This window comes from Genypterus blacodes, unplaced genomic scaffold (genome assembly GCF_046128005.1).
Source record: "Genypterus blacodes isolate CSIRO-AG114 ecotype Tasmania unplaced genomic scaffold, CSIRO-AGI_Gbla_v1 ptg000209l_1, whole genome shotgun sequence".
In the NCBI taxonomy this organism is placed as follows: domain Eukaryota; kingdom Metazoa; phylum Chordata; class Actinopteri; order Ophidiiformes; family Ophidiidae; genus Genypterus; species Genypterus blacodes.
In genome coordinates, this window is record NW_027467008.1 from 177,998 (window position 1) to 204,801 (window position 26,804).

A 26,804-nucleotide genomic window follows, 5' to 3' on the forward strand; every position below is an offset into this window, starting at 1 on the left:
ACATCATGATGAGCAGCCAGGTGGGCATGAGATGTAAGAGCAAATATAAAACAGAGCAAAAATACAGATTACTAAATCAAATACAGTTGCTATAGTAACAAGCCTCCAACATTATGAAGGCCATAATTAAGAAAACATAAAAAGTTGTTTCCATACAGCAACGCTCCACTTCTCTTTCCATTTGCCTCTGCAGAAATAAGGCAATTGGTTGTTTGACTCAGCCAATGAGAGGATGTCCTGCTCCAGAGCCCCACCACCCCTTACACACACACACACACACACACACATATACACCATAATTAAAGGCCATGTCCTATCAGCCAACCCGCCCCCTTATCAACAACACAATGTATTTGCTGTGTGTGTGTGTGTGTGTGTGTGTGTGTGTGTGTGTGTGTGTGTGTGTGTGTGTGTGTGTGTGTGTGTGTGTCACTCAGCATATTTGCCACTCAGCCTGATTACAGCCTCTGTCTGGTTGAAGCTGTAATTAGCGGCGCTGCTGTAATGAAGTGGCAGCAAACACACTTGTAGTGATTAATGACAACTAAACGCAGAGAAGTTAAAGAGTTTAAACTTGTGACGCGCGCATGAGGCGCATCCTCGCTGCGCCGCATTGCGCCCCCTGTGCGCCGCTTTGGGGGTGGGAGGCGCACTCGGGCTCTTGACCCATTTTCCCTCTTCCCTTCCCTCCTTCTCTCCTCCTCAAGATGAAACCTGAGCCCTGGTCCTCCTCACTCTGTCCCCCGGGCTCTCACTTCCTCCAGCGCGGTACCAGCAGACATTCGGCGGCTCGGAGCTCAACCAGTTTTGACACTTTGACAGGAAAGTCTGAGCCTTTTCTCCAGCAGCCACCGGCTCCTCTCTGCTCCACTGAGCCGGGACGGGACGGGTTCGAGCTCAAAGTCCCGTTTTGTTCTTTTTACGCCGTTTCTTGCCTCATGTGGACTGTTGGATTGTAAAACAGACAGAGAGAGAGAGAGAGAGAGAGAGACACACACACACACACACACACACACACACACACACACACACTCTGAGCTTTTGTTTTCTCTGGTTGATGTTCGGACGCGCAGCTGAGCGCAGAAACGTGGAGCGTGTGTTCCTTTGTTCTCCCACTTTTCCAAACTTTCTCCTGATGTCTCCTCCCTGAGCCGGATTCTGAGGAGTAACAGTTGGGACGCACAGACACGATGGCGAGCTCCGGGCTGAACGCGCCTCTGGTTCTGGTTCTGCTTTGGTTCGGATTATTGTTGCTTTGCTGTCCGCGGGTCCGAGGCGAGCCGGAGGTGCAGGAGGACGAGGAGGAGGAGAGTTCCTGTCAGGGCGCCTTTGACCTCTACTTTGTGCTGGATAAGTAAGTGTGGCTCAGTTTCTATTCATCCGGACACAAAGCGCCGCTGTGTGTGCACATAAAGGCGCCGCTGTGCGCAGATTGAGCCTCGGTCACCCTGAGGAAATAACAGAGAGACGAATGGAGACGCAATCAATAAACTGATCAGGTTTAATGGAGCAAGGAGGAGAAAAATACACACAGAGACAAAGAGGTGAAAGAATATTAGATATAAACAGTTTGTATAAAGAAAACAAATGAAGAAGGAGATCACCATGGAGACCAATTAGAATAATGCAGGCAGAGATCAATTAACAAAGAAAAATACATAATAAAATGCCAAAAATCAAATTAGATGAAAAAAAAGTAACAAAGCCATCATCAAACATATTTATGATTGACTAAGAGCATCAAACATTAAATATGAATTATCCTCACACACACCAGATAGAAAAGTACCATCAAGAAGAATGACATCACTGTTATTACACTCACACACACACAGTCTATAGTTTACATCACTGTCACAGTGGACGTTTCTATAGGAACGTCTTCTGTCAGCTCCTCTCTGCACCCACAGCAGGATGAGGTACATCTCTACATGGAGTTCACAAGCTGCAAGAGCATCAACAAAAACAAGCCCCAGTCATGGAAGTGTGTGTGTCAGATTCCATGTACATGTACTGTGATACTACATGTGCTGTGATCCATGTACATGTACTGTGATGTACGTTGTGATGTACATTGAGCTGGTACATTAGAGCGGCACATAGTTTCTCTCTGGCTCGTCTCCACCTCTGCATGTTTCTGCCTGTCGGACGCAGTGATGACGCCTGAGAGGAGGCCGAGTTTGCTGAATAAGCAGAAAGAAAAGCCGACAGATCAGCCATAATTTGGACAATCTCTCCTCCTCCTCCTCCTCCTCCTCCTCTTGTCATTCCCTCAACTAAGATAAACAAACCAAAAAACTTCAAACTATGGAGGCCAGTGTGCTCCTCTTCTTCTTCTTTTCTTTTTCTTCTTCTTCTCTCCTGAGGGACTGTTTTTCTGCTCTTTGTTCACCGCTCTCTTCCATGCGTTTCCTCTCCGTCCGCCCACGCACTGTAGGAAAAATGTTTGCGGTTGTGACATCTCAGCGCCGCGGCTCAGATTGCCGGGTTGAAAATGAGACGACAGAGAAAAGCAGCAGGAAAAACCTCTGCATGGCTCTCTGGCTCTCTCTCTGACTCTCTCTCTGGCTCTCTCTCTGACTCTCTCTCTGACTCTCTCTCTGGCTCTCTCTCTGACTCTCTCTCTAGCTCTCTCTCTGACTCTCTCTCTGGCTCTCTCTCTGGCTCTCTCTCTGGCTCTCTCTGGCTCTCTCTGGCTCTCTCTCTGCCTCTCTCTGGCTCTCTCTGGCTCTCTCTCTGACTCTCTGGCTCTCTCTCTGGCTCTCTCTCTGGCTCTCTGACTCTCTCTCTGCCTCTCTCTGACTCTCTCTGACTCTCTCTCTCGCCTGCTCCTCTGCAGACCTGGAGTTTGGTGTCCAGTCTGAGCTTCAGACCCGTTACTGGGCGGTAGTGTGTGTGTGTGCTGAGCTTATGACAGTCAGTAAACAGCATCTCATCTTATCTGCTGCTGTGTCTGCATGAGAGCTGAAGCGGGTCTGAAGCTGCCACGTGTTGACTTTGCAGATCTGTAAATCATCTCTACTGTAAACAAACACATGTGACACGTCTGATCGTAACATCTGTACCAGCAATAAAGCCTTAAACTTGGGATAAGATGGAGCTGGTCTTCGCTCTGCGTCTCCTTTCTCTTGACCGAATGGAGCGGCGGCAGGAATGGAGGGGAGGGGGGGGAGGGGGAGGGGACGGACAGGCCGGGACAGGAAGCAGCAGCAGCGTTTTATGGGAAATGTGGTCCTAATTTGCACGAAACACAAACCTCTGCACGGAGCACCTTTACTGCCTGTGTTATTGTGTTTCCTCTGCGGGGTCGCCACGGAGACATGAGCAGTCTCACGCCAGCTCAGCGTCGCCGGCGGCTGCGACCGCGGGGTTGATGGATCCACGCAGCACGACTCTTCCGTACATACACTACACCAACGCTGTGCTGAACCCGGTGAACTCAACACTACTTGAACATTTTGCGTTGAACTCCTGCGCCTGGAGCCCAGATGTTTGCAGTCAGACTTTGCTGTGCAGTAAAATCGGACACATGCTGCAAATAAGGAAACACCTTTTGCTTTTTCCTTTCCAATGTCGTTTTCTATTGTTGCGTCGCCTCCGTGCACACTGAGGAGCAACCGGTAAGGTCCAGGCATCAGTTGTGGCTTTGGAGAGACCTGCCTGTGCCCCCATCGCCCCTCAGGCCAGAGCCGGTTTATGGGTGAATGTATATGTAAGATCTAAAGATCTGTGTGTCTGTGTGTCTCCAACTGGTCCAGTAGAGACGCTGTGTTCACTCTCCTGGGGTCACATTGTGTACGTAAGTCATCAGTTTGAGTCCCTACAGAGCATCGCAGGGTCAAAGCCTGGGGACACAAAAGGACAACATGTACATACAAGACAAATCACCAAGTGTCTGTGTTTAAACCGCATGTCCCTTCGTCCTTTGACCCACTTACTGCATCATGATATAACTCTTCTTGGACGTTCTCCACATACAACAGCTTAACTTATTGCAGATCCAAGAGAGGGAGATTGAAGGCCGGGGGTTTAAACCGAGGGAAGAGCGGCGCCCTGGGGGTTTAATAGAGGGATTCAGTCATGAGCCACAGAGCCAAGAATCTGTGGCCTCCTTCCAGCCGAACGCCTCAGCAGATGAGTTCACTGATTAGCTTCTTCTCTCTGCTTGAAGTCGTGCCAATCAGTGAAATCAGCTGTGCTGCTTGCTGAAGGGATAGAGATGGAATTGCTTGATTTGAAACACACACACACACACACACACACACACAGGTGGGGCAGATGGCTGTGAGTCTCACTGAGCAGAGATTCTGCTGCTCTGACTCGTACACTGGACTCCAGAGGGATTGAGTGATCGAGTGTTGATGATGTGATGTCAGGACTCGGACACGGAGGACGCTGCTCTGTCAGACACATGGAGATGTGCAGGCTGACGGATGAAGACGCTGGCTTGAGTTTGACACTTTGACAGGCCGTGTTCAGGACAAAGACATGAAGTCTGAAACACCTTCGCCTTCAAACCAGAGCTCTGCACAATGCTTTAAAGAGCTGAGCTGCTGAGTGGGATCATATCTGCCTGGGCCACGCCCCACAGCTGGTATAGCAGCCTGACATCATGTCCCTGTGTTGTGGTGGCTCTCAGTCAGACATTAACTGGTCTCTCCACTACTATGAGCTAAATAAAGTCACAACAATGTGCCTCTATTGGAGGATCACACAGAGCCGCAGTGCTTACTGCTCTGCATGGAGGCAACATTTAGCAGGACCTGCGAGGCCGCTCCCCGCTGCTTATTTTCCACTTTGAAACCATTTTGTGGGCTCCGAGCTCATCCAGTGAGCCATTATAGTTGCGTAATTCCAGGCTGTTCTGCATACTTCAATTTATCCCTCCAGATTATACAAGCAGGCTTTGGGGAATTTGGCTTTTTTGGTCGGTGGTTGCAGAATAGAAGGCTGGAGCGTGTGATGAAGGCTGTGATGAAGGCTGGGATGAAGGCTGTGATGAAGGCTGTGGTCCTCCTCAGCCTGGGCTCGTGTGGGGAGAGCTGAACGTCGTCAGCACGCTCAGGTGAAGACCAAAGCCTTTAGGTCAGGGCTGTGAACATAATCCAGACTGGTTCTGTGTCTCTGTGATCACGTGTGCAGACTTTATGATCCTGAGATAATCAACAGCAACCACAGTATTATTTTGTTGACCTTCATTCATCTTCATCCCATATTCCATTGCTGTCCTTCTCCTTCATGTGGCCATGTGGTTGTACGTTCAGGCTGCTTAACTCCAACCCTTACTAACCAACACCTTCACCCTAGGAATGCATCAGCTTGGAGCATTCTGAGGATTTCTTCTCTTCTTAAATGAACTTCCTGACCTTCTTCACATCTCCTCACTCCTGTCTCCAGATGGTTCTGACCAATGAGTGAAGGCTAATTCGATTTGGAACATTAGCAGATTAGACTGCAGGTTTGGAGACCACCTACATGAAGAAGACGTTGGTCTCCAGGTTGATGTTTCCAGGATGGAAGCGTTTCTTTGGCTTTGCTGTTGCCTTCTAAAGAAGTTGGCGTCTCTCCCTCTAAGCCCTTAACTGCTGTGTACACGCTAAAGATGTACTGATGTGCTGATTCAGGCCGGGCGGGACTCATCCTGCTGTTTTATATGGAGCCGGGGTTTGTGTGTGTGTGTGTGTGTGTGTGTGCAGTTTGGTCCTAAAGAGTAAATTAAGAGAAAGATGTTTTCTGCAGTTGGATGTCAAACTAAATCAGTCAACTGGATGAACTGTAGAGTTTTAGGGAGTGTTAAATGTCAGGTTTCTATGGTTACGTGATTGTAGCTGCAGGGATGCAAGACGCTTAAACGGTCGCCAATGGTAATCAAGGCCGAACAAAGATTCTGTTGTCATGTTGTGTTCCAGCTGGACACCGGGTCGCTCTCTTGCTCTGCAGCTGTGTTTCTCTGCTTTGGAGGGACACATGCTCTGGTTTTGGTCAAGTCCCCCCACATAGCGTGTCGCTTTGGTGTCTCCAGAGAGATGAAACCTCTGGCTAAGCGTCGTCATACCATCGTTCAGGGACAAAAACAAGAAGAAGGGTGGAATTATGCACTAATCCAAACCTGCTGCTGATATTTGACTCCGCTGGTGTTATCTTTGAACTCACTTTCCTCTGTACACAAGCTAACAAGGCAGAAATGTCAACAAAAAGAATCACAGAACTGAGAAAGTAATGAAAAACAGGCGCGAGAAGATGAACCAGGAGGGGGACTCAGCCCCCGACCTGCATCTCAGCTCGTTACCCCGCAGTTTTTCCGAACAATTCCTCTCAGCGTCGGAATAAATGTGCAGCATGAGCTCAGCAGTGGAGCAGCAGAGACTCTGACTTCTGCGATGGCTGTAAAAGTAGGTTAGCGGTTTTAAACAAACAAATCCTTATGCCCCGTCAGTTAAATTGGAGCGGCGTCATTGGCTGCCGATTGGGGTGGCGTGGGCAGACCCAGCTGAGATGGCAGACGGCCTCCTTCTCCTCCTCCTCCTCCTCCTGCATGGAGTTGGGGGGGATTTTCGTTGGTCCTCCTTCAACACTTTGACTGAACCGTGAGAATGAAGCCGAGCAGCGCTCAGGCCGCAGACCTACGCAGCGTTTTTCCCACATGCCATCATGCCGTCAACCTGTTGCCCTCTGGGACTGGAGTGCCAGGACATGGGGGGAAAAAGAGGGAACAAAGCTTTGACATCAGCGGTGTAACGTTACAGAAATGAAACGCCTGCTGACCGCGCATGAAGATGAACATGGGATTATGTGAAGACATTCCCAGCTTTCCCAACATTATTAAAGTGAATGATCGACCGTAAAACTAAATTAAGAATGACACAAATACGCCAGCAGCAACATTCTGAAGGCCAACAAGGAAACGACCTCTTCATCACCTGGTTAACGGAGACCTGTGTGGACCATAAAGGAGCTTTATATATAGAATACATGCTTCTCTGTTTCTACCACCTGCTGCTTTCTGTTCATGTGTGTGACCGACACACAATCACAGTAAACACTGAGCCAGCAGGAGGTGAGGTCATGATTACAGCTGGGAGACAGAAATCCACCACAAGTGCTGTTGTTGCATCTCCCAAACACTCAGGAAAATGGAAGATAGAAGGTTGTGATTGGTCAATTGCTGGGGAAATCGTGGGAACTCTCTTTGAATCCATTAGACACGCTGGTGCACTTTGTGTTTTTCTCTCCCTGTCCTCTAACCCCTTTAACCTCCCAGGCTCTCTCTCTCTCTCTCTCAAACACACACACACACACACTCTCAGATACACTCTCATACATTACACAATTCCTGGAGATTTGGTCCTGGCAGTCTCGCCCCGTCAGCAGAAAGAGGCATTATTAAAATGATGGAGGATGTTTTCGGGGCCCCTTGGCCATCAGCGATGTCCTGTCGGCTCTTGGCCTGTTCAGCATCAGTGAACGCCAGTGAAGCGTGTTACCTCTCAGACATTTGGAAACAGAAAACCACAGCAATGGAATGTATACAGATTCATCCAAACAGTGTGTGTGTGTGTGGGGGCGGGGGGTCATCATGTGCTTGCCTGAAGCTTGGACGTGAGCTGAACCTGTTCGGGGTCCAAATTAATGTTTAGAAAGTTAGAGAGGTTTTGGAGTGTGATGCAGTGATGACTGTGAGGACTGAGCTCTGTTGTGTTGACTTGAACTTCTACGAGGTGAAACCTTTGCAAAAGAGCACAAATCTATCGTTAGCAAACAGCTGCCCAGGGTGAGATCAGCGTTCTCGGCTCTAGACATCATCCTGCTGTGTGATCCCATGATTGTTTACTTGTTTTGACTGTCTGGTTCTGTGGAAGTTAGTCACTGCATTGACCCGTTTGCCAGCGAACCCTAGAAAACACGCAGAGAAACACATGTTTGTCATGGAGTCATCGCCATGTTTTGTCTGGCAGAAGAGTTCAGGATGGAGCCAACAGATTCTTCACATTCTTTACCAGCCAGCTGAGTTCTGGGTCATCCAAGTGATAACGTTGGTGTTCTTCAGCCTTCTTCCCTCTCTGCCAGCTGTCACATGACATCTGTCCCTGCGGATGTTCTTCATCTTCTAAGGATCTTACTTGGGTACTCGAGGGAAAAGGAAGTGAGGTTTTCACTATTTTTCGGTGATGTAACTTCAAACTGTGTTGTCACAAAAATCAATCACATTGTCGGCACATTTGCATCCTCCTCACCTCCTCACCTCCTCACCTCTTAAACTCTTTTCTTTTCCGCCCAAACCACAAACCTCTGAACTGCAGCGCTCGGTTTGGACCATTAAAATTAGATCAAAGTAAGGGGGATTAAAAAAAGGGAAAAATGCACCACATAAAATGGTTTAATCAAGAATTACATGGGAGGAAAATGACCCGCTTCCTCTGCTGACGCTGTTTGGACAGGTGAGCGAAACTGCAAGCTAGGCCCCAATCCCACGACTCAGCTACCTCAGAGGGTTCGACGGCTCCAAGGCAAACAAGAGCCGCTGTGGTTCAGAAATAAAGATAAGCAGATTACACCAAAGCCTGAAGTCCTCAGTTTCACCCGAGTGTTAAATAAATACTCAAGCGTTCATGCCAACGCCTCAACACCACTGCTGGATGCACCAGAAGGGAAACTTTCACCTCTGTCCGGACTTCAGTCTTCCTCCAGTGTGTGTTTGTGTGTGTGTGTGTGTGTGTGTCATGATCGTGTGACTCTTTGTCTGTTTGTGCTGCACATTTTGTTGACGTTCCACGTTTGTTTGTTTAGCTTGTACGGTCTCGTCCGCTCGATGTGCTGGAAGGAATCATGTCATTAGAACAACACAAGGGTGAAACGCTGAGGTAGCGTGTTTAGCTAACCTCTATATGAGACCAAGCGCTCCGTCTCCACAAGGTAAACATTGAAACTGACATCATGTGTTTGTGCAATTTGGTCCTGCAGATGCTTTTACTGCAGCACCACCCGCTCACGTGTTAGCATAGCTGCCCCCAGCGGGTATTAGCTGTTCTACTGAACTCATTCTGGCACTCAGTATCGCACATAATACATTTTTCGTGTTGATTTTGTTCCCAAACGTCTTGATTTTGAGTTCTTCACAAAGCAGTAGCCTGTGAACGAACTGCGCGCCAGCTTCATCGCGTAACATTTGACTTGTTAACGAAGATTTCAGGCTACAGAGTTGTTTTTTCCGTATTCGCAACCTACATGAAGTCAGAGTTTGTGTTCCTCACTCGGAATACTACACAGATCAAAACATAACAAAGTAAGGTTTGGCAGGACAGAGAGGCCGGAATGTTTGGGGTACGTTGGGAAAGTCCCTGCTCAGCCCCGGCCAAGCGATTATCCCCCCGCTGACGAGTAAATAATGCTAAACACCGCAGGCCAGAGCCTCCGTGACACTGGGCTGCAGACCAACAGCATCAGTCACTGCTCATTTCCATCTCAGCTCTGAGCCCAGCAGCAGCTGATGTTCTCTTCCAACGACTCCAACAACCACATGTTACTGAGAAGATTCCACCATCACATAAGAAACAACAGATCACAGAGAGGAATACCAGATAGGATCCAGACATCCAGAACAGAATCTGATGCTGTTAGAGACTTCTTGGAGTTCTGGGGTCCGGATCAGATCAGAATGGAACGTTATGCCGTTATCTCAGGAAAACAATCTAAGGACCTTCATGTTGCTCTTGGCTTCTGAATCAAGTGAAGCTCCTTGGTGGCGCTGAACCTGGATGAAGACCAAAGACTCAAACACTCTCACCTCCCTTAGAAAGACTCTGTTCCTTTATCCGTTGTTTATTTTGTCTCCGTTTATTTCTACATATGGGGAATCGATACTATCCAGGTTTAAACTGTAGGAGAGCACCGTGTGTGTTTACTCTGGCTGCTGTTTGAGTGAATTGTGATTTCTACAAAAACAAATCTTCCTCAGCAGAGATTCCAGATTCTCCTTTGGAAAATTTGGTGGCGACTTCCTTCCTGTCTCCTGCCGAGACGCGGTTCATGAACGCAGCGCGGCGCTTCAGTGTTTGAGCTTAATGCCGTTACATCAGGTCGCAGTCAGACTGGAAAGACATTCACTCAGCCTCAGTCACCTTCATCGTCTCACAGGCCTCCACTTCAGTCCTCAATTAGCTCATTTCCCATGTGTCATCTCTCTGGCCGCCACATTACGCCAGAACACCCCCCCCCCCCCCCCCCCACACACACACACACCTCCTTTGATTTTTTTTACACATAATAAAATTACACATACACACTTCTACACTCAGAGCAGAGAGGAGATGAAGGAGCTCCATTAGGGCGTCCAGGTTTACGATGGCCCCCCCTGGGGACAGCAGGACCCTCACGCTTCCTCATCCTGCAGGGGCCAGGGTTCAGGATACAGCAGGGCTCTAAATGAAAGACCGGCAGCAGCTGCTCTCATCCCAGCAGCTCCGGAGGGGCCACTCATTGTTTCCACTTAATTACATTTCTTCATCCATCTTCAGTTTAACACACAAATGCCACGAAAAAGCTGAGCTGAAGCTTCAAACAGCTGAAACATACAGAGTTTCATACTCAGACTGTGTTTTCTGGTAAACAAAGCTGTGTTCAGCCTTTACCGCTATGACTGAGTTCTCATTGTGCCTCTGAATGACGCTGAGCTGCTTTACCGCTTGATATTTCTGGTTTTCTTGTGTTGTTACGGTGTAAACAGTCTCCCTGGCTGTGTGTTCATGCACAGTCATCATGTCTTGGGTAGGTCTCTGATTATAGGGGCCACGGCCTGGAGAGATAATCAAGCTGATTATGACTTTCTGAGGTGTAATTGTCGTTATTTCAATCTTTTTTCTCCATTGTGTGTCTGGCAGGTCCGGCAGTGTGAAGCACCACTGGGACGAAATCTATTACTTTGTGGAGAATCTCGCTGAGAAGTTCAAAAGGTAAGAGACGACCTGTGACCTCCCCTGTTCTCTATGTGTTAGGGACAAACTGTAGCTTTAACTTAGATAACATGCATGAAGAGTGGGACTTGTTGACATATCCAGGCTGTAAAATGTAACAGTGGAGCGTTTTCACTGCTGCACTGTAACTCTCTGGATGATAGCACTTCCTGGACTGCAGATACAGTAAGTCAGTCCAGTGAAGTCCAGAGAAAGATCTGACCCCAGAAGGGAAAACGCAGCCATGTGCTTAAACACTTAGTGTGCAGGCAGATGCTTCAGTCTGCTTCACTCTGCTTCTGTCTGCTGTGGGTTTAACAGCCTCTTCAGATGGAGAGGAGGTCAAAGGGTGCGGGCTGGACCAAGCTTCAGTCACACTACAACTCATTTAGTTTCTTTTGAGTGATTTTCTTTAATCTCTGCTCAGTGCAGTCGCATAGTTTCACAAGTTTGGATTGGGAATGAAACTTTGAACAGGAGAGAAGAGAGTGAAACTAATGGGGGTTTGTAGAATGAAGGGAGATGAAACTTCAAAGCAGACAGGAGAGAGTTTGATGCAGTCTGATTATATTTTAGCCCTGCATCAGCTCAAGGATTTGACTAATTGCTGTTTTCTGAACAACAATTCGACCACCCCCCCCCCAAAACTCAAACATTCATTGTTTCTTGCACTCAGACTTGTGGATCTTTCCTCGCGTCCCAGGTTCAGGTCTGGTATTTAAAGGCTTACAGTAAATGATGTCATTAGCTTCACCTGTGCTCCAATCACTGTGACCACCAGCTGGTCTCATGCTGCGTTCAAGTGCCGCTTAGGGAATATGGAAATGTCAACTCTGATATGCTTTAGAAGTGATGGAACATAAGATCTTGTGGAGGTTCCATGTTTAGTGTTTTCCTGCGCCTGTGTTCCTCTGACATCTCAGCCGTGGCCACATGTGTACTGAAGCTCCTGGGTGGTTTTGTTTTGTCCGCGCGGCCTGAAAGCCACAATGACACCTGGAGCTTAGAGACACGACAACCAGACCCTCAGACCATCAGAGCCTCAGACCATCAGAGCCTCAGACCATCAGACCCTCAGACCCTCCTCAGAGTTTAACTTTGCACTAAACACCAGGAATTTACAAACAGTCCAAAGCTGCATTCACTTACTTTCTCTCCCAAACACTGCGACCCACTTGTATTTACCCCAGAGAGCCGCATACGTGTGTGTATTTACATGCATGTGTTTCCTCTCTAAAAATACATTTCTAATAGTAAATAAGAATAACAAAGTTCTCCACATCTGAGCGCTTGATGGTCTGGAGTTATTGTCACATGAGAGGATCAAAGCTTGCAGGCTGCTGCTGATCAGTGTTTGGCCTCTCTTCCTGTCACTTGTGACTGTTTATGTGCTGCGCTCTAGAAAAGTAAACAAGCGGGCCTGTTGGACGGCGTGGAAAGAGCTGGGTCCCGTGTGACACATCAATCGTGTGAATAAATGGACTCCAGGTCTGATAATCAGACTTTTCGCGTGAAGTCGAGCCACATGTTGAGTCGTCATATATTTTTAAAGGGGCCATATGTTTTTGTGGTTTCCCATCATGCTATTGTGTAATATTGTAAATGTGTGTGATGCATAACTCCTACACATGAAGTCAAAGTCATAAGATTCCGTGAAAGATGCACATTAGTGTCTAATCCCAGAACTTGATGACGTCAACGCGGAACACGACGGAAGGTACGGGCCTACACACACTCTGTCTGTGGGCGTCACCCGCTTAGGCTTGCAGTAGCTGGCCAATCAGAGTGGTGGAGCCTTAAAGAGACAGTACCTGAAACAGGGACTTGTGCAATGCCAATCCAATTCTCTGTGTTACGATCCAATTCAAAATCGCTTCAATATGGAGATAACAAGATTATGATGCTAACATGAAACAACCCCCCTCCACACACACACACACACACACACACATCTAAAACAACACATTTGGAATGAAAGGCTGCAACTGATCTGAGCAGATAAACTGTTCCTGATTAATATCTGGTAGTAATTGTGAAGGTCCGGTGATGTGTTAGACACGTTCTTACGCACACACACCAGCAGCCAAGTGTTGTGGAGTCTCTGGCAACTCATGAGGCACCAAGGTTGTCTACACATCAGCTAAAGTGCTTCAGCAGGAAGCGGCGAGTGATCCTGTGGTTCTGTTAGTGTTCTACAAACCCAAACTGGCCAACAGCGTGCGGTGAAGGATAATGGACCTGAGTGATGATGGATCTTTGTCCTTTCTGTTTCAGCCCCATGCTGAGGATGTCGTTCATAACCTTCTCATCCAGAGCGTCCACCATCATGAAACTGACCGAGAACCGGTAATCAACCAAATCGTTCAACTATGATTACGCTTAATTTCATGTAAGTGAAGCCTGCGGTCAAATCAGGGCTAATAATGAACCCTGTTTCCTGCAGAGAGGAGATCAGAAAGGGGCTGAACGCTCTGAAACGAGAGATCCCAGGTGGAGACACGTTCATGCACCTTGGATTGGGGAGGGTAGGCCTTTACTTCATCTTCTTCTTCTCTCAAATTTCCTTGACGTAGCAGTGAAAACCTGAACCCTGGCCGTTTCCTGCCACTCTGACCGTGAAATTTCCTTTTTATTTGAAGGCAAATGAGCAGATTAACCACGAGAACTTTGGTAAGCATCAAATAACTCCTACTTATGAATGCTTTCTCCAGGCCAAGTTGAATTACATTGAGGTTATAGCAAAGCTGAATGTCTTTCTCAGGGACGGCCAGTGTGATCATCGCCCTGACAGACGGAGAGCTACAGGAACATCAGCTTATTACCGCACAGCAGGAGGTAAATACACTCAGATTGGACTTCCTCTCTCCACAGACAGCTCTCAGTAGTCGGTCTCCTTTGTTTGCTTGAGTTGCGCATCAGTGTGTGGGGTATTTATTTTGATTTCCCAACAGGCAGAGCGAGCCAGGTCTCTTGGAGCTATTGTGTACTGTGTGGGGGTCAAAGACTTCAATGAGACACAGGTAAGACTCACACTCTTACTCCATTTGACTGCTTCAGAACGGAAAGAATGAGAGATTCTTCCAGGGGTTGAACCTTTTGTTTGTGTCAGACGAGGCCTCGCCTGTAGAAATGTGTCCACTGAGACTAACTCGTACGTCCTGAGGTGCCCTGGAAGCTTTGTTTGCGAGTGGTCCTTAACTGCTGAAACACGATGACATCATCATGCAGCACATGTGTGATGAGACACAGCTGGTTTCCATCGGCGTGCAAACACTCACCTGCTGTCCATCCTATACAGTAGGTGGCGCCATTAAGTAAAAAGAAGATCTCTAGCTGTCATCGCACAATAAACACACTTTAGCCTCCAGTACACAAACAGGAAGACGTTTGGAGTTAGAGTTCTTTACACTTTCAGCACCAAGCAGTTACAGTAAAGAAGACAAATCTGTGATGAAAATCCAAGTTAATTGTTGAAGCTTTGGTGAAGCCCAGTCCTCAGTGTGGGGATGTGACCCAAGCACAGGTTCACAGAGGAAACACTGAAAGATGAATGCACATTTATCCACAATCAAGTAATGGTCTGGGTCCAATCAGTCAAATGGGGCTTGAAGTGAGTGGAGGGAGTTGGCTGGGGCAGAGCGAGGTCAGGAATCTGAATCATCCTCATCATCATCATCATCATGTAGCAGACGGCGGATGGGTTTGTCTTATTTCTATGGACGGAAACTTTGGACTACTTGGTTCAACATCAACTGTTCTGACCTGAGAGTAGACTCAGATGTTGGCCTTGTGAAACCCTCTAACATCCTCCTCTCTCTCTCCTTTACCTTCTCCTCTCTCTCTTCTGTCACTCCACACCTCCCCCCCTCTCTTTCCTATAGCTGGCCACCATTGCGGACACCATCGAGCATGTGTTTCCTGTCCTGGGCGGCTTCCACGCCCTGCGGGGAGTCATCAACTCGGTAAATAAGCTCTAGGACTCGTAGACGTTTACGCCGAGCCGTCTTGTTTTAATGCAATCAGCTCTTACGTCCTCCTGAATGTGACGCAGAGGAGTCCAGCAAGGTCCTACTGGTGTGTGTGAGTGTGTAAGTCAGAGTCCCTGCTGGTTGCACATGTTGTGGCTGGCTGCAGGCAGAACTGTGACTCTTTGTGTGTGTGAGGTACATGAGACACATTCATGCATTCATAGTACAGTGCAGCTCAGTGCAGGCAGGAGTTCATGTTTCCCTCCTACAGCCAACAAAGGTGAAAGGAGGTTACAGTGTGTGTGTGTGTGTGTGTGTGTGTGTGTGTGTGTGTGTGTGTGTGTGTGTGTGTGTGTGTGTGCAAGCACCAGCAGGTACAGGCACTCAGGTAGGACTGGAACAAGTATTCAGTCAGTCCAAGGGAAGAAGCATTTATGTACCTGTTGAATTACAATTTGACAAAAAATAAATGTGTCTTTACTGATATTTGCTTTTTATGTAATATTTTTTTTAATTTTTACTTCCAGATCATCAAGAAATCCTGCATTGAGATTTTGGCAGCAGAGCCCTCGAGTGTGTGTGCGGGAGGTGAGGACACACACACACACACACACACACACACACACACACACACACACTCCCTCTCCCCTTGAGTGCTGTGTTAATTTGGTTACTGGGTTCTCTGTCCTTCTCCACTAATGACATTCCCAGGCTGAGTGTTGACCTTATATGGGCGTCCAGGTCAATGGTGGGCGTAATGTTACAGGGTCTCCTTAAAGGGACCGGCGGTGCTGAGATCTGCTGAAAAATACACCCAAACCCGCTCTGTGCAGCATGAACTGTGTGTGTGTGTGTGTGTGTGTGAGGAGATAAAAGCAGGAAGTGATTAAAACAAGTCTGATTTGGCAAACGGACGATGACTGTGTTTCACATCTGCTTTTGCCGTTTATGAAGCCATGAATCACTCTCGCCCTTCGGAGACGACAGATCTTCCACATGAGGCCATCTCTGGCCCGCTGCCAGGCCGAGCGCTGCTCAATGTAAAGCCTCATCTATAGATCTAACGCTGAATAATGAAACCATTATTAAGACGTTAAGACTCCGCTCACATGCGGCGCAGCTCGTCTGTGCGATGGAAACACTGACTGTGTCTTGTTTCTGCGCCATGTTTGGCCTCGTATTGGAAGAAGCAGCGTGTTGTGAGGAGAGTTTGGGTCTTCTGTCCTCCATCCCTGTTAGAACTTTAGCACGAGCCTCTGAACTCGTCCACAGTTCGACGTCTGCTTCGTGTTTTATGGACATTTTCTGTAGATGATGCAATGATGTTCTCACACTTCGGGAATCGCACAACTGCTCTTTTGTTGGAGGGCCCAGCTCATATTTGCAGATGTCTCTCTGCGCTTATGTGTGCTGACATCACAGCTGGAACAGAATCAATCCCACCAATTTAAAGGGGACACAACACAAAACCCAAACTCAAACATGTCCATTGTCTTTTGATAACCAGAGACGTTCCAAGTGGTGGTGAGAGGAAACGGCTTTCTTCACGCCAGGAACATCAACCAGGTGCTCTGCAGCTTCAAGGTCAACGACACCATCACCATCAGTGAGTCCATACACACGGTTAGCCTTAGCGCTTTGTTGTCATGTGGCCGGGTCCTGATCAGTGTTATGGACTGGACATGTAAAGAAACATGTAAAGATGAGTAACATGTAAAGATCAGTCACACGTAAAGATCAGTCACATGTAAAGATAGGGACATAGAGCTAAACCAGCTTGATGTCCTCCATCCTAATGATTGCTTTCCCGTACAGATGAGAAGCCGGCGGGCGTGGAGAACACGTTCTTGCTGTGTCCTGCTCCGGTCATCGACGAGGTTGGGAAGTAAGTTCCTCTTGTTTCATGTCGCTGTTTCTTTCATGTGGGCTCAGACTTCTTCAGCTCTCTTTCCAGGGAAATCTCTCCACTTGGCGTGTGATGTGGCATCAGATCACACGCTCCGCCTCAAGCACATGTATATATGAACGTGTGTGTGTGTGTGTGTGTGTGTGAGTGCAGACCATAAGAAGCCTGCCATACATTAGCTCTTTTTTACGATCCCTGCCCGTGGCCACATTCCTCTTTCCTGCATCCCAGTGCTGCTTAACAAAACATAAAGGATCTGCAGCTGAGAGGCTCAGCGAGCGCTCGATCCTGCGTCCAGGACGGGGACAGAGACGGAGGGGGAGGGAGATCCGTGGTGGCAGGAGCAGAGGAGATCCTGTCAGAGCGTATTTGTGTCTCTGTTTGCTGCCATGCTGGATCTCTTGGTGATCTTTGTGTGGTTGATGGCTCACAGCTGTAATGAGGACAGGAATCCCTTCATCTCCTCCTCAGCAGCCATGAATCCATAAATCCAGGCTGCAGCTCATATTTGTGCTGGCAGCCATGTGGAAAGTGAGAGGACTGGGTTCTACCTGCAGCAGGAGATGATTTAGGAGGACTGAGGAGGAGGGGGGGTCATAAATCTTTAGCTACTCCTAAACCTCCATCAGTCCTGTCCTTTACTTTCCGCTCCTTTGTCCCTCCACGCCCCCCCGATCGCACTCCACTCTGGCGTGGTCTTTGCGGTGCCGCTGTAAGTCTTTCCTCCATTTGGCTGTCCTCCTCCTGTCTGTCTGTCCTCTGGTCTCTTTCAACTCCTGATCAAAGTGCCGCAGCAGCTCGCCGCCTCTTTCAAGCTATGTGGGCACGAGTGTGTGTGTGTGTGTGTGTGTGTGTTTGCGTGCAGCTTTCCATTCTCAACAGGGTGTAAATATGTGACAATGAACCACAGACGTGTTTGAGCTGATTAGTGGCTGTTTACACTGCAGATCTCTAAAGTTCACACATTCCCGTCAAATATACATGAAAGTCTCATCTGAGTGACATCGTTCAGACCTAACGACTGCTCTCTGATCCTGAGGGACTCACCAGAAACTGATTTGTTTACGTTTGAGATGTCGGCCATGTTGCTCCGTCACAGTGTGTGTGTGTGTGTGTGTGTGTTTGTGTGTGTGTGTGTGTGTGTGTCTAACAGCAAAGACTCTATGGAACTCTTATCACGCCGACTGTCCAAGGGTTTTCCTTCAACTTTTACGGGCAACAAGGCGATGTGGCTGGCAAGGGGAACCGTGTGTGTGTGTGTGTGTGTGTGTGTGTGTGTTTGTGTGTTGAGCTGTCTGCCTCTGTCTTTCATCTCCTTGCCCTAACAGCTGTCTGTTTCCTGCCATGCTTCCTCCTCCACGTCCTCACATTCACACGGGTCTGTCTCGTCTGGCTCTGTCTCCTCTTCCTCGTCTCTCTTCTTCAGGCGGTGAAATATGTTTATTTGATTCACTCGCTGCGTCCACGCTGGATTGTTTTCACTCCCAGAACGCACAGAGATCTTGGCCGTATTTATTAGCCCCCTCAGAGACCGGAGACTTAGATCAACGAGTGAAGAAGAAGAAGTTCAATGGCTGAAGTTGTTTTGAAACAGCTCCAAATGAAAGCTCATGTTAATCTGTTTGATTTGAGTAGTTTAGCGTCTCTTTGCTCTGTTTGGTTGTAATGTAACATGAGTGAGACACGATTAAGAGGAGCGAGTGAACAATTGAGACATTTGTTCATCTTTCATTTGTCCAGAAACGTTGAACATTATAAACACAACAAAGGTGTTTGCTGCAGGGTTAGTGTGTGTGTGTGTGTGTGTGTGTGTGTGTGTGTGTGCGTGTGGATCTCATTAGGGTGCACAGGTGTTTCTCATATTGTGTCCACCCTTCTTTACTCTGTAGTTTGTGTTGCACGAGTCTCTGCTCTGCTTTCTGGACGAGCGACCCGTGAGCGTAAACAGGAAAGCGACCTCATTAAGCTCCCAGACGAGGACGCGACCCCTCCGCCCCAGGAGTCGGAGTTCCCTCAGACCCATGAGCATGAACTTCACCTACTAACCCAGCTCCTGCTCCTTTATCAGTCAGACAGGCGGCCTGGTCTCCATCTGTCAGACGGCTCCTCCTCCACCTGGAGCTCCACAAAGACATACTTGGGGGGGCGGGGGTGTCTGGAAGCCTTTCATCCACATGTTTGTGAGACATGAATGAGAACAGGCTCCACAGAGGTCAGCAGGGGTCAGGTGGAAATTCTTAGAAATGTTTTTCTGGGCTCAGAGTGGGAAGTGGATTCAGGAGGAGGAATTCTGTGTTTCCATGAAACCCCTGGGAGAGAGGAGGATGCTGGAAGAGGTTTCAGCGTGGACGAGGTCTGGACCCGAGTGCGTTTGGACTCTGTTGGTGTGTCGCAGGTGTGAGGGCGGAGCCTGGACCAGCTGCTCTGACCGCACCTCAAGCTGCAAACGCAAAGAGACGCAAAAAACCGCCCATGACCTTTTCCACTTTAATGAACTTTGACACGGAGGCAGGAAGGAGGGAAAAAGGAAAATGAACTTTAAAACAAAAAGCTAAATCAGGACTCCTCAGGCAAGTTAAGGGCAACAGTGATATATGAAGAGCTTGGTGGTAGGAATGAGGTCACCGGAGGAGTCCAGCCTGCCAACAATCATACTGGAGTCAACCTGAGCCGTTTGCTTTTCCCCTCATGTGACTGCAGCTCGCTCACAGCTCACCTTCACTCCACTCTCATGTTTTCATACCACGCTGGAAACTTTCAGGTCCTCTAAGTTCAACCTGAGCTTGTCCTCAAGATGTCCTTCAACCCATCATCCCCCTGCCAGTCCAGATTAAAGTGATCCTCTTGTCTTCTTGTCTCCTTGTCTTCATGTCTTCCTGTCTGCTGTGTTTCAGGGTGATTTATCTCCAAGTGAGCATGAACGACGGTCTGTCCTTCATCAGCAGCAACGTGCACATCACCACCACCGAGTGTGTAAGTCAACCTCCTTTAAATTCAATCTCTCTAAAGTCTGTGTTGGATCGATTCAAAAGATCAAATTAGAGGTCTTCCACTAAATGTAGTTTGTTTTTCTACTCCTTCTGACCTCTGACCTCCGTCTCTGACTGCCACTTTTCCTAGAAACCCGTTGTTTTGTTCTCCGCAGTAAACTTTCTTTAACACTCTTTCATCTTCCCTCTCTCAGTTTTCTTATTCCCTCTTTCCTCTGGAGCCAAACCGCAGGGGTTTGTAGTGGTCACCCCTCCCCCCTCTCAACCCCCCGGGATGGGAGTAGATCAGCACGGAGTCACTGAACTATAACAGCCACAACTGACGTGCGCTTTTGAGCAAGGCACTGTGAATGTGAAGCGGGTGGCGCCTCTTTCCCATCTGAAAAACCAAGATTATAAGATGCAATTTAGCGCAATTTAACAGAATTAAACGCATACGCTGGCACACGGGAGCCGCAGCAGAGTCGCTCCCCGGCCAACAGAAGCACGATCACGTTACCTCACAGCCCCGAGACTGCCGATTCAAACCACTACGCTGCGGTTGATCATATACGTACGGGGCTCGGGTAGACATACCGGAGCAATTAGCTGCTTCTTCCCACTAAACTGAACCATATAGGCTCAAATCCCACCGTCACGCCAAAGCAAGACGAGACGCTAACTGGAGGTTTGTAAGTCTGATGCAGTAAACAGCACAGAGGCTCAAAGTTCAACCATTCATTAGGTAAAAGATGCACAGATCCTCAGACTGAAGAGCTGAAGTGTCTAATTGAGGGTTGTAACAGAGAGGGGGGGATAAATGATCCGTGTCTCTGCCACATGATAAATGGAGGAAAGTCCGACCGCACGCGTGATCGTCCATGTGTGGTTTGTAATGGGAACCGTGTTCGGCTCGCTGGTGCCCGACGAAGCAAACGACGCGTCCGCTCAGGAGTCACAGCAGATTGATGCAGCGCTGCCATCAGGAGGGAACAGAGAGTCTTCACTCCCGGCTAGAGACTGGAGATAGTGGGACGTGAAGCGGCCGTGTGTAGAGGAGGAACGCTCACCTGATGGATGTGTCAGCCTCATATTAACTCTGTCTCTCTCCCAGTTCGATGGCACCATCCTCCTCATCACGCTGCTGGTGCTCTTCCTCCTGCTGGCGCTGCTCTTCATGTGGTGGTTCTGGCCTCTCTGCTGCACTGTGGTAAGAAACATAAACGGCAGGAAGTGGCGGGGTTAATAATTATCATATGTCTCTTTACCAAAACCAAAGAGTCTCAGCTTTAATGTCCACACACACACACTCACACACATGTCCTGTCTCCTTCTGCCCCCACAGGTGATCAAAGAACCTCCACCCCCACCTCCTCCTGAGCCTGTGAGTCACCAACCACACACACACACACACACACACACACACACACACTCCACGTAACCACCATGAAGGCGAGAAGAGTGTGTTTGAAGTTACATGTTGCTGATTGAGACGAACCCCGAGTTCAGACCCTGGCCCATCACCATGGAGACGGGAGAGTTTAACAGCTCCTCTCTGTACGTGTTTTTGTTTTAGGAGTCTGATGATGAAGACGGCATGCCGAAGAAGAAGTGGCCCACGGTGGACGCCTCCTACTATGGAGGGAGAGGAATCGGAGGAATCAAGAGGATGGAGGTGAGACGCCCGCACGGTTACCTCATGTTTCTAGTCATCATATAAGATAAATTGGTACTCAAATGCAAAATAGCCAGATTAGATTCCGCTCTGGTTGCCGCCGTGAGCTCAGCCGTCTCTCTGTCGCCCCCTGTAGGTGCGCTGGGGGGGCAAAGGCTCCACAGAGGAAGGGGCCAAGCTGGAGAAACCCAAGAACGCGGTGGTGAAGATGCCCGAGCAGGAGTACGAGCCCTACGAGCCCAAACCCAAGAAAGCTCACAACAAGAAGGCGCCTCAGAACCGGAAGTGGTACACGCCCATCCGGGTAAACACGGCCTCGCTTTTTCCTGACAGACGGCGGCGCTCTGTGGCGTTAAACACAACAGACTCGAGCTGCATTACTCACTCTCCTGCAGACACACAAATTCACCTTGACATTTATTTATGCAGAGAAGCTTCAAACTGTAACCAAACAGCGACTTCACAGGAAGCGGAGAATGTGCTTTGTTTGCAGCGCGGCCACTCTGCATTTCTGCGTTTTTGGTCAGCGGGTTGGTAAAGACTCCAGGGTGGCAGAAATGACTCCAGACGTAAATGAGAAAACATGAAAACGCAGCAGGAGTGGAGCCACATTGAGTCTCAGACAGCGAGACAGGATGAGATGGTTGCACTTCCTTTAAAACTGTAAAGTGTGTGTTCTCAAACAGCAGCCACACTGTTTATACATCACTGGAAGGGCAGGAAGTAGGTGCAAACACTAGAGGTCTGTTAGTGAGGACGAGCTCAGGCCGTGTGGTGAAGGTGGGGGTTTGTTCTGTCACAGACAGGGGATTCACACCTATGGGGATGAGCCCAGCTGGATCGGACTCTGGTAGGGTCTTGATTGGTTTGTGATCTCAGGTTTGAGGGCAGAACCTTTTGGAGTAAGTGGTGGAGGTTCTGGAGCAGCTTATGTTGGGTTCTGAACCAACTACAAGTATGTCTTCCATTGTCCTGTTCAATGTTGTTCCTGCGATGTAGAAGGAGGTTTGAGTCTAATCAGAGTCTAGATCCCAGCACCTTCTCAACACGCAGTTCAGATTTTGGCTGATTCATGAAGGCAGCTGGTTGAATATGAGGTGGAACGTTTGGCATTTGCCATCTAGTTTGGCGACAGCTTTACAGAGATCTGATCCAACGTTTGAGTCCATCATTAGCAGTTAAAATACACTTAAGTATCTGAAGTGAACAGTGACCGCAGTGACCAATCACAGCGTCTGGCAGGGAGGAAGGAAGGAAGTCATCAGTCAATCTGCTGCGTTGTGTTTGTTTGGGATGGAAACCTGCAGACTCCCGGCTTTGAACCGACCTGGTTTAGCACCACAGACCGACTCAGTGCTGACCCAGTTCAACCAGTATGAAGACAAACATCCTCACTCACACTTTGTGTCAGACGTCTTTAACCTCTCTGTCCTTCCTGTTTCAGGGTAAACTGGACGCTATCTGGGCTTTGTTCCGCCGCGGGTACGACCAGGTCTCCCTGATGAGACCCCAGCCTGGAGATCATGTGAGTACATTGCACACGTCTCACCTCCTGTCCTCTTCTCTACCTCCTCCTCTCCGTGAGAATCCCTCAGTCATCACTCCACATTACTCAGCGTGTCCTGTCGTCCTCCATCTGTTTCTCCACCTGGCTCGCTCTCTGCCGGTGTTCCTGCGCTGGCAGAGAACACTTCAGGCCCAGACTCGCTCACACACCTGCTTCGCATTAGACCCAATAAAGACGACGGAAAGCAGAGCCGGGCTCGCAACCAGAAACATCTTGGTACCTCCAAAGTTCTGACGGCCACTGCGTTCGTGAGCGTAACTCCCTTTGCTCTCAGATCGGCCACATGGTTTCGTTTTGCTGCACTTTGTAACGAAAAGCAGCAGATTAGAGTTTGTCTTGTATGCGGCCACAGCGAGGAGGAAGATGAGGAAGAGGAGCAGCGGAGGGATGTTTTATTATCCCGCTGACATGTGCGGCAAATTGGATTTGGAGGTTTCAAAGCATTCAGCACTCCTGTTCTGCAGTGATGGAGTAGAAACATGTCAGTCCCAGTTTGCCCTCTTCCTCTCACTCTTCCTCTGTCTTCATCGGTGGCTCTGGCTCTTTCCCACTGCTGGATGGCACTGAGGTGGAACAGATGTGCTGCTCAGGAGGTTCACTGATGGCTTCTTAAGTGACGTAATGGCCTTTTTTTATCCCTGGATGAAATCAGCTCTGTTTCCACTGTGATGATGTCGCCTCCACGACTCATTTGTGGTTTGTGATGAAGAGGCAGAAACGACTACCAGGCCTGCAAACCGGCCGGTGTCTCATCTCGCCGCCGTGTTTTACCTCAGAAAAGAGAAGTGAGGTCATGCGGGTCACTTCCTGTGTCAGTCAGACGCTCCAAAGCTCCCAAACACACTGATCCACGACCTGACGCTGATATCTGTGAGGCTCTCCTGTAAACAGGCCCTCTTCTTCTTCATGTGCTGCCTGCTGTAAACGCTCTGTGTGGTGATTTACAGCCACACAGGAAATGATACGCTTAACGCCAGCGGTTTGTTTTTTTGGGTGGCGGTGGACAACTTGTTTACTGCTGCTGCGTTTAAGCGACTCAGCATGAAGGTGAAGATCCAAAGATCCTCAGAAACACAGAACCTGATTATAAACTGAGACAAAGCAGAACGTCTGAGTCAGCAGCAAACCCACTCACCCTCCACGTGTTTGCTTAGTGTAGGCTGTACAGAGTGTGTGTGTGTGTGTGTGTGCGTGTGTGTGTGTGTGTGTGTGTGTGCGCGTGTGTGACTTACAGACTCATTATCAAGCCAAGTCTCATGGTTTGGCTCACATAGGAGCTCTGCTGTGTGTGTGTGAGGGGGGGAGGGGGGGGGGGGGTCACATATCATGTACACAGACGTACAGTGTGTAATGTGTGTATGTGTGTGTAATGTGTGTATGCCTGCATGTGCATGTTTGTTGGTACTTACAATACATGTGCTTTAGCCTGCTCAAGTCTGTGTGTGTGAGATTGTGTGTGTGTGTGTGTGTGTGTGTGTGTGTGTGTGTGTGTGTGTGTGTGTGCTGTATATATGAGTATTATATAAGCACAAAGTTAATCAGGGGCACAAATATCAGGAAGCATCCTCGTGTGTGTGTGTCACCAAACCACAACCATTACACTGACGTCAGTGTGTTTAGGGGGGTACACACACACACGCACACACACACACACACACACACACACACACACACAAGCCTCTCCTGGGAAGCAAAAGGGGCATAAGGTCATACCTAAAGCAGACGACTGCTCCTCTCCCTCTCTCTCTCTCTCTCTCTCTCTCTCTCAAACACACACACACACACACACACGTCTGTGCCTGGACAGTTTTACATCCCTGGTCAGACTGCAGACGGTGTTACAGACACACAGACACACACACACACACACACACACACACACACACACACACACACACACACACACACACACACACACACACACAGCGAGCGGATGGTAACTCTTCTTTTTCAGAGCGTATTTAATGCAGAGCTCACATTCTTCCTCACTCTTCCTCACGCTGGCTCCCATTTCCTTTTTTCTAAAGTGGAGTCATGCCAGCTGGGTCAGAGACCACAGAGACACAAAGTGCTGCTGACCGCTGGATTCTTGTCCTGCGTCTTCTCCATTTATCTGCCGGTTTTGTTTTGCTTTCAGCAGCTAATTTACAAGTGGTTCATATTGGAATGCGTCCCCTGTGAGCGCTCAGGGCCGATCCTGCAGCGCTGCGGCCGCTGTGTGGAGCGGCGGCGCGTTAACCAACGCCTCAGCGCATTTCTACTCCATGTTTGTGCCTCATGAGACCGTAAAGAACGCATGCGGTCTGGTCTCAGAGGAAACGTCTTCTTCTTTTAGAGCCTTGTTGGGGGACAAACCGCTGTGTTCCTCTCCTGAACTCACCAAACTTCCTCCACAGCTTCAAACCCAGTAGGGACAAATCAGCTCTGTGCCATTTAAAAAGCATTGATCACACAAAGGGATGAGTCAGAGCACTAATGCAGTAACTGGTGTAAGTAATATTTCTATGGTAACAGCTTCTGGTTAGTGACAGATTCTTTCTGATAAGTCGCCCACAAACTGTTACAAATGAAATCTTTCATCAGTTACCCAAGACACTCAAACACACACACACACACACACACACACACACACACACACACACACAAACACACACACACACACACACACACACAGGCCCACACAACAGATGGTTCACGACTCAGCCCAAATATTGCAATGAAGATGAAGAAATAATCAAAAAAAAAATAACTTTAAAATGTGACGAAGAATTGGGGATTGGACTCAAAGAGCCAGATGTTGATCCCAGTGATCCCAGAGATCTGAACCATGTGATAGAGGTTTAGATCCCTGACCTTCTCTCTCTCTCTCTCTCTCTCCTTCTCTTCAGGGTCGATGCATCAACTTCACAAGAGTGAAAGACGAGTCGGCAGCAGCCAAGGCGGCGGCTCGCTCGCCCATCCACACACCCTCGCCTCCGCCGCCGGACTACCGTCCTCTGATCCGCGCCAACACGCCTCCCCAAGGCCCCCCAGCCAGCCCTCCAGCCAGGGCCGCCCCCTGCGGGCAGCTGCCCCCGGGGCCGCCGCCCTCCCGCATGCCCCCGGGACTCCCCTGTCCGCCGCCGTCACGCCCTCCGCCCAGCCTCCGACCCTGAGCGCCGCGCACAGCCCCTCCCCTCCCCAGTACACCAGCTTTGATATCACAGACTCGGCGCTCTGTTGGCCAGTCGTATCGGTTTGAAGGCTGCCAAAGATTCTCCTGCTATAAGCCAAAGATCCACAGTGTTGTGATTCAGTCCCAGGTTCAGGCCATTCCCTGATTCTCTCCTCGTGTGGCGAGCCGGCGTCGAGTCAAACTGCTGCACGACCAAATCTGCTTTGCTTATCCAGAAACAAAAACAAATCCAGGGTTTCTCTCCAAATTTCTGGGTAAAAACACGACTTAAAGCAAAATCACAGCTCTTTGTCACCAAGAGAGGAAAGTTAGCAGCAGGCTAAACAGAATGAGAGGATCTCTGACAGATCTGTTCCCAAACTGGTCATCAGGATCAGGATCAGTCTTTCTTTCTCATACACACATCAGGCTCAGGTCAGGTCCAAAGGTGGGGTTCGTTGATGAAGCAAAGAGAGATAATGGAAGTGAAAGCAAATGTTTAGCAGACAGGATTAGAGTGTTTGTGGGAGGGTGAGGTGTGTTTGGATGAGGCTGCAGAAGAACTTAGACTCAGACTGAGATGGGGTTCGGACTGAAAACATTCCGGTCTGTGTCA

At 48.8% G+C, this 26,804-nt stretch overlaps 1 protein-coding gene and 1 long non-coding RNA gene across 2 annotated transcripts in view; one reads left to right on the top strand and one right to left on the bottom strand.

Annotated features, from left to right (window-relative positions):
- Positions 1 to 701: 701 nt before the first annotated feature.
- Positions 702 to 26,804, top strand: part of antxr1c (ANTXR cell adhesion molecule 1c) — a 29,343-nt gene continuing 3,240 nt past the window's right edge. Inside the window, exons 1-18 of the mRNA XM_076169680.1 lie at positions 702 to 1,354; positions 10,878 to 10,949; positions 13,224 to 13,295; positions 13,393 to 13,474; positions 13,589 to 13,619; positions 13,711 to 13,784; positions 13,901 to 13,969; positions 14,831 to 14,911; positions 15,445 to 15,505; positions 16,425 to 16,523; positions 16,733 to 16,802; positions 19,718 to 19,796; positions 20,907 to 21,002; positions 21,138 to 21,176; positions 21,369 to 21,467; positions 21,604 to 21,771; positions 22,912 to 22,992; positions 25,923 to 26,773. Coding sequence (XP_076025795.1) covers positions 1,191 to 1,354; positions 10,878 to 10,949; positions 13,224 to 13,295; positions 13,393 to 13,474; positions 13,589 to 13,619; positions 13,711 to 13,784; positions 13,901 to 13,969; positions 14,831 to 14,911; positions 15,445 to 15,505; positions 16,425 to 16,523; positions 16,733 to 16,802; positions 19,718 to 19,796; positions 20,907 to 21,002; positions 21,138 to 21,176; positions 21,369 to 21,467; positions 21,604 to 21,771; positions 22,912 to 22,992; positions 25,923 to 26,189 — 1,704 coding nt within the window. The 5' untranslated portion in view covers positions 702 to 1,190 and the 3' untranslated portion in view covers positions 26,190 to 26,773. The remainder of the gene's footprint in view (positions 1,355 to 10,877; positions 10,950 to 13,223; positions 13,296 to 13,392; positions 13,475 to 13,588; positions 13,620 to 13,710; positions 13,785 to 13,900; positions 13,970 to 14,830; positions 14,912 to 15,444; positions 15,506 to 16,424; positions 16,524 to 16,732; positions 16,803 to 19,717; positions 19,797 to 20,906; positions 21,003 to 21,137; positions 21,177 to 21,368; positions 21,468 to 21,603; positions 21,772 to 22,911; positions 22,993 to 25,922; positions 26,774 to 26,804) is intronic.
- Positions 3,149 to 26,804, bottom strand: part of LOC143015632 (uncharacterized) — a 31,896-nt gene continuing 8,240 nt past the window's right edge. The window contains exons 2-3 of the long non-coding RNA XR_012965456.1: positions 20,863 to 20,997; positions 3,149 to 3,845 (exon numbers count right to left, since the gene is read on the bottom strand). This is a non-coding gene — a long non-coding RNA (uncharacterized LOC143015632). The remainder of the gene's footprint in view (positions 3,846 to 20,862; positions 20,998 to 26,804) is intronic.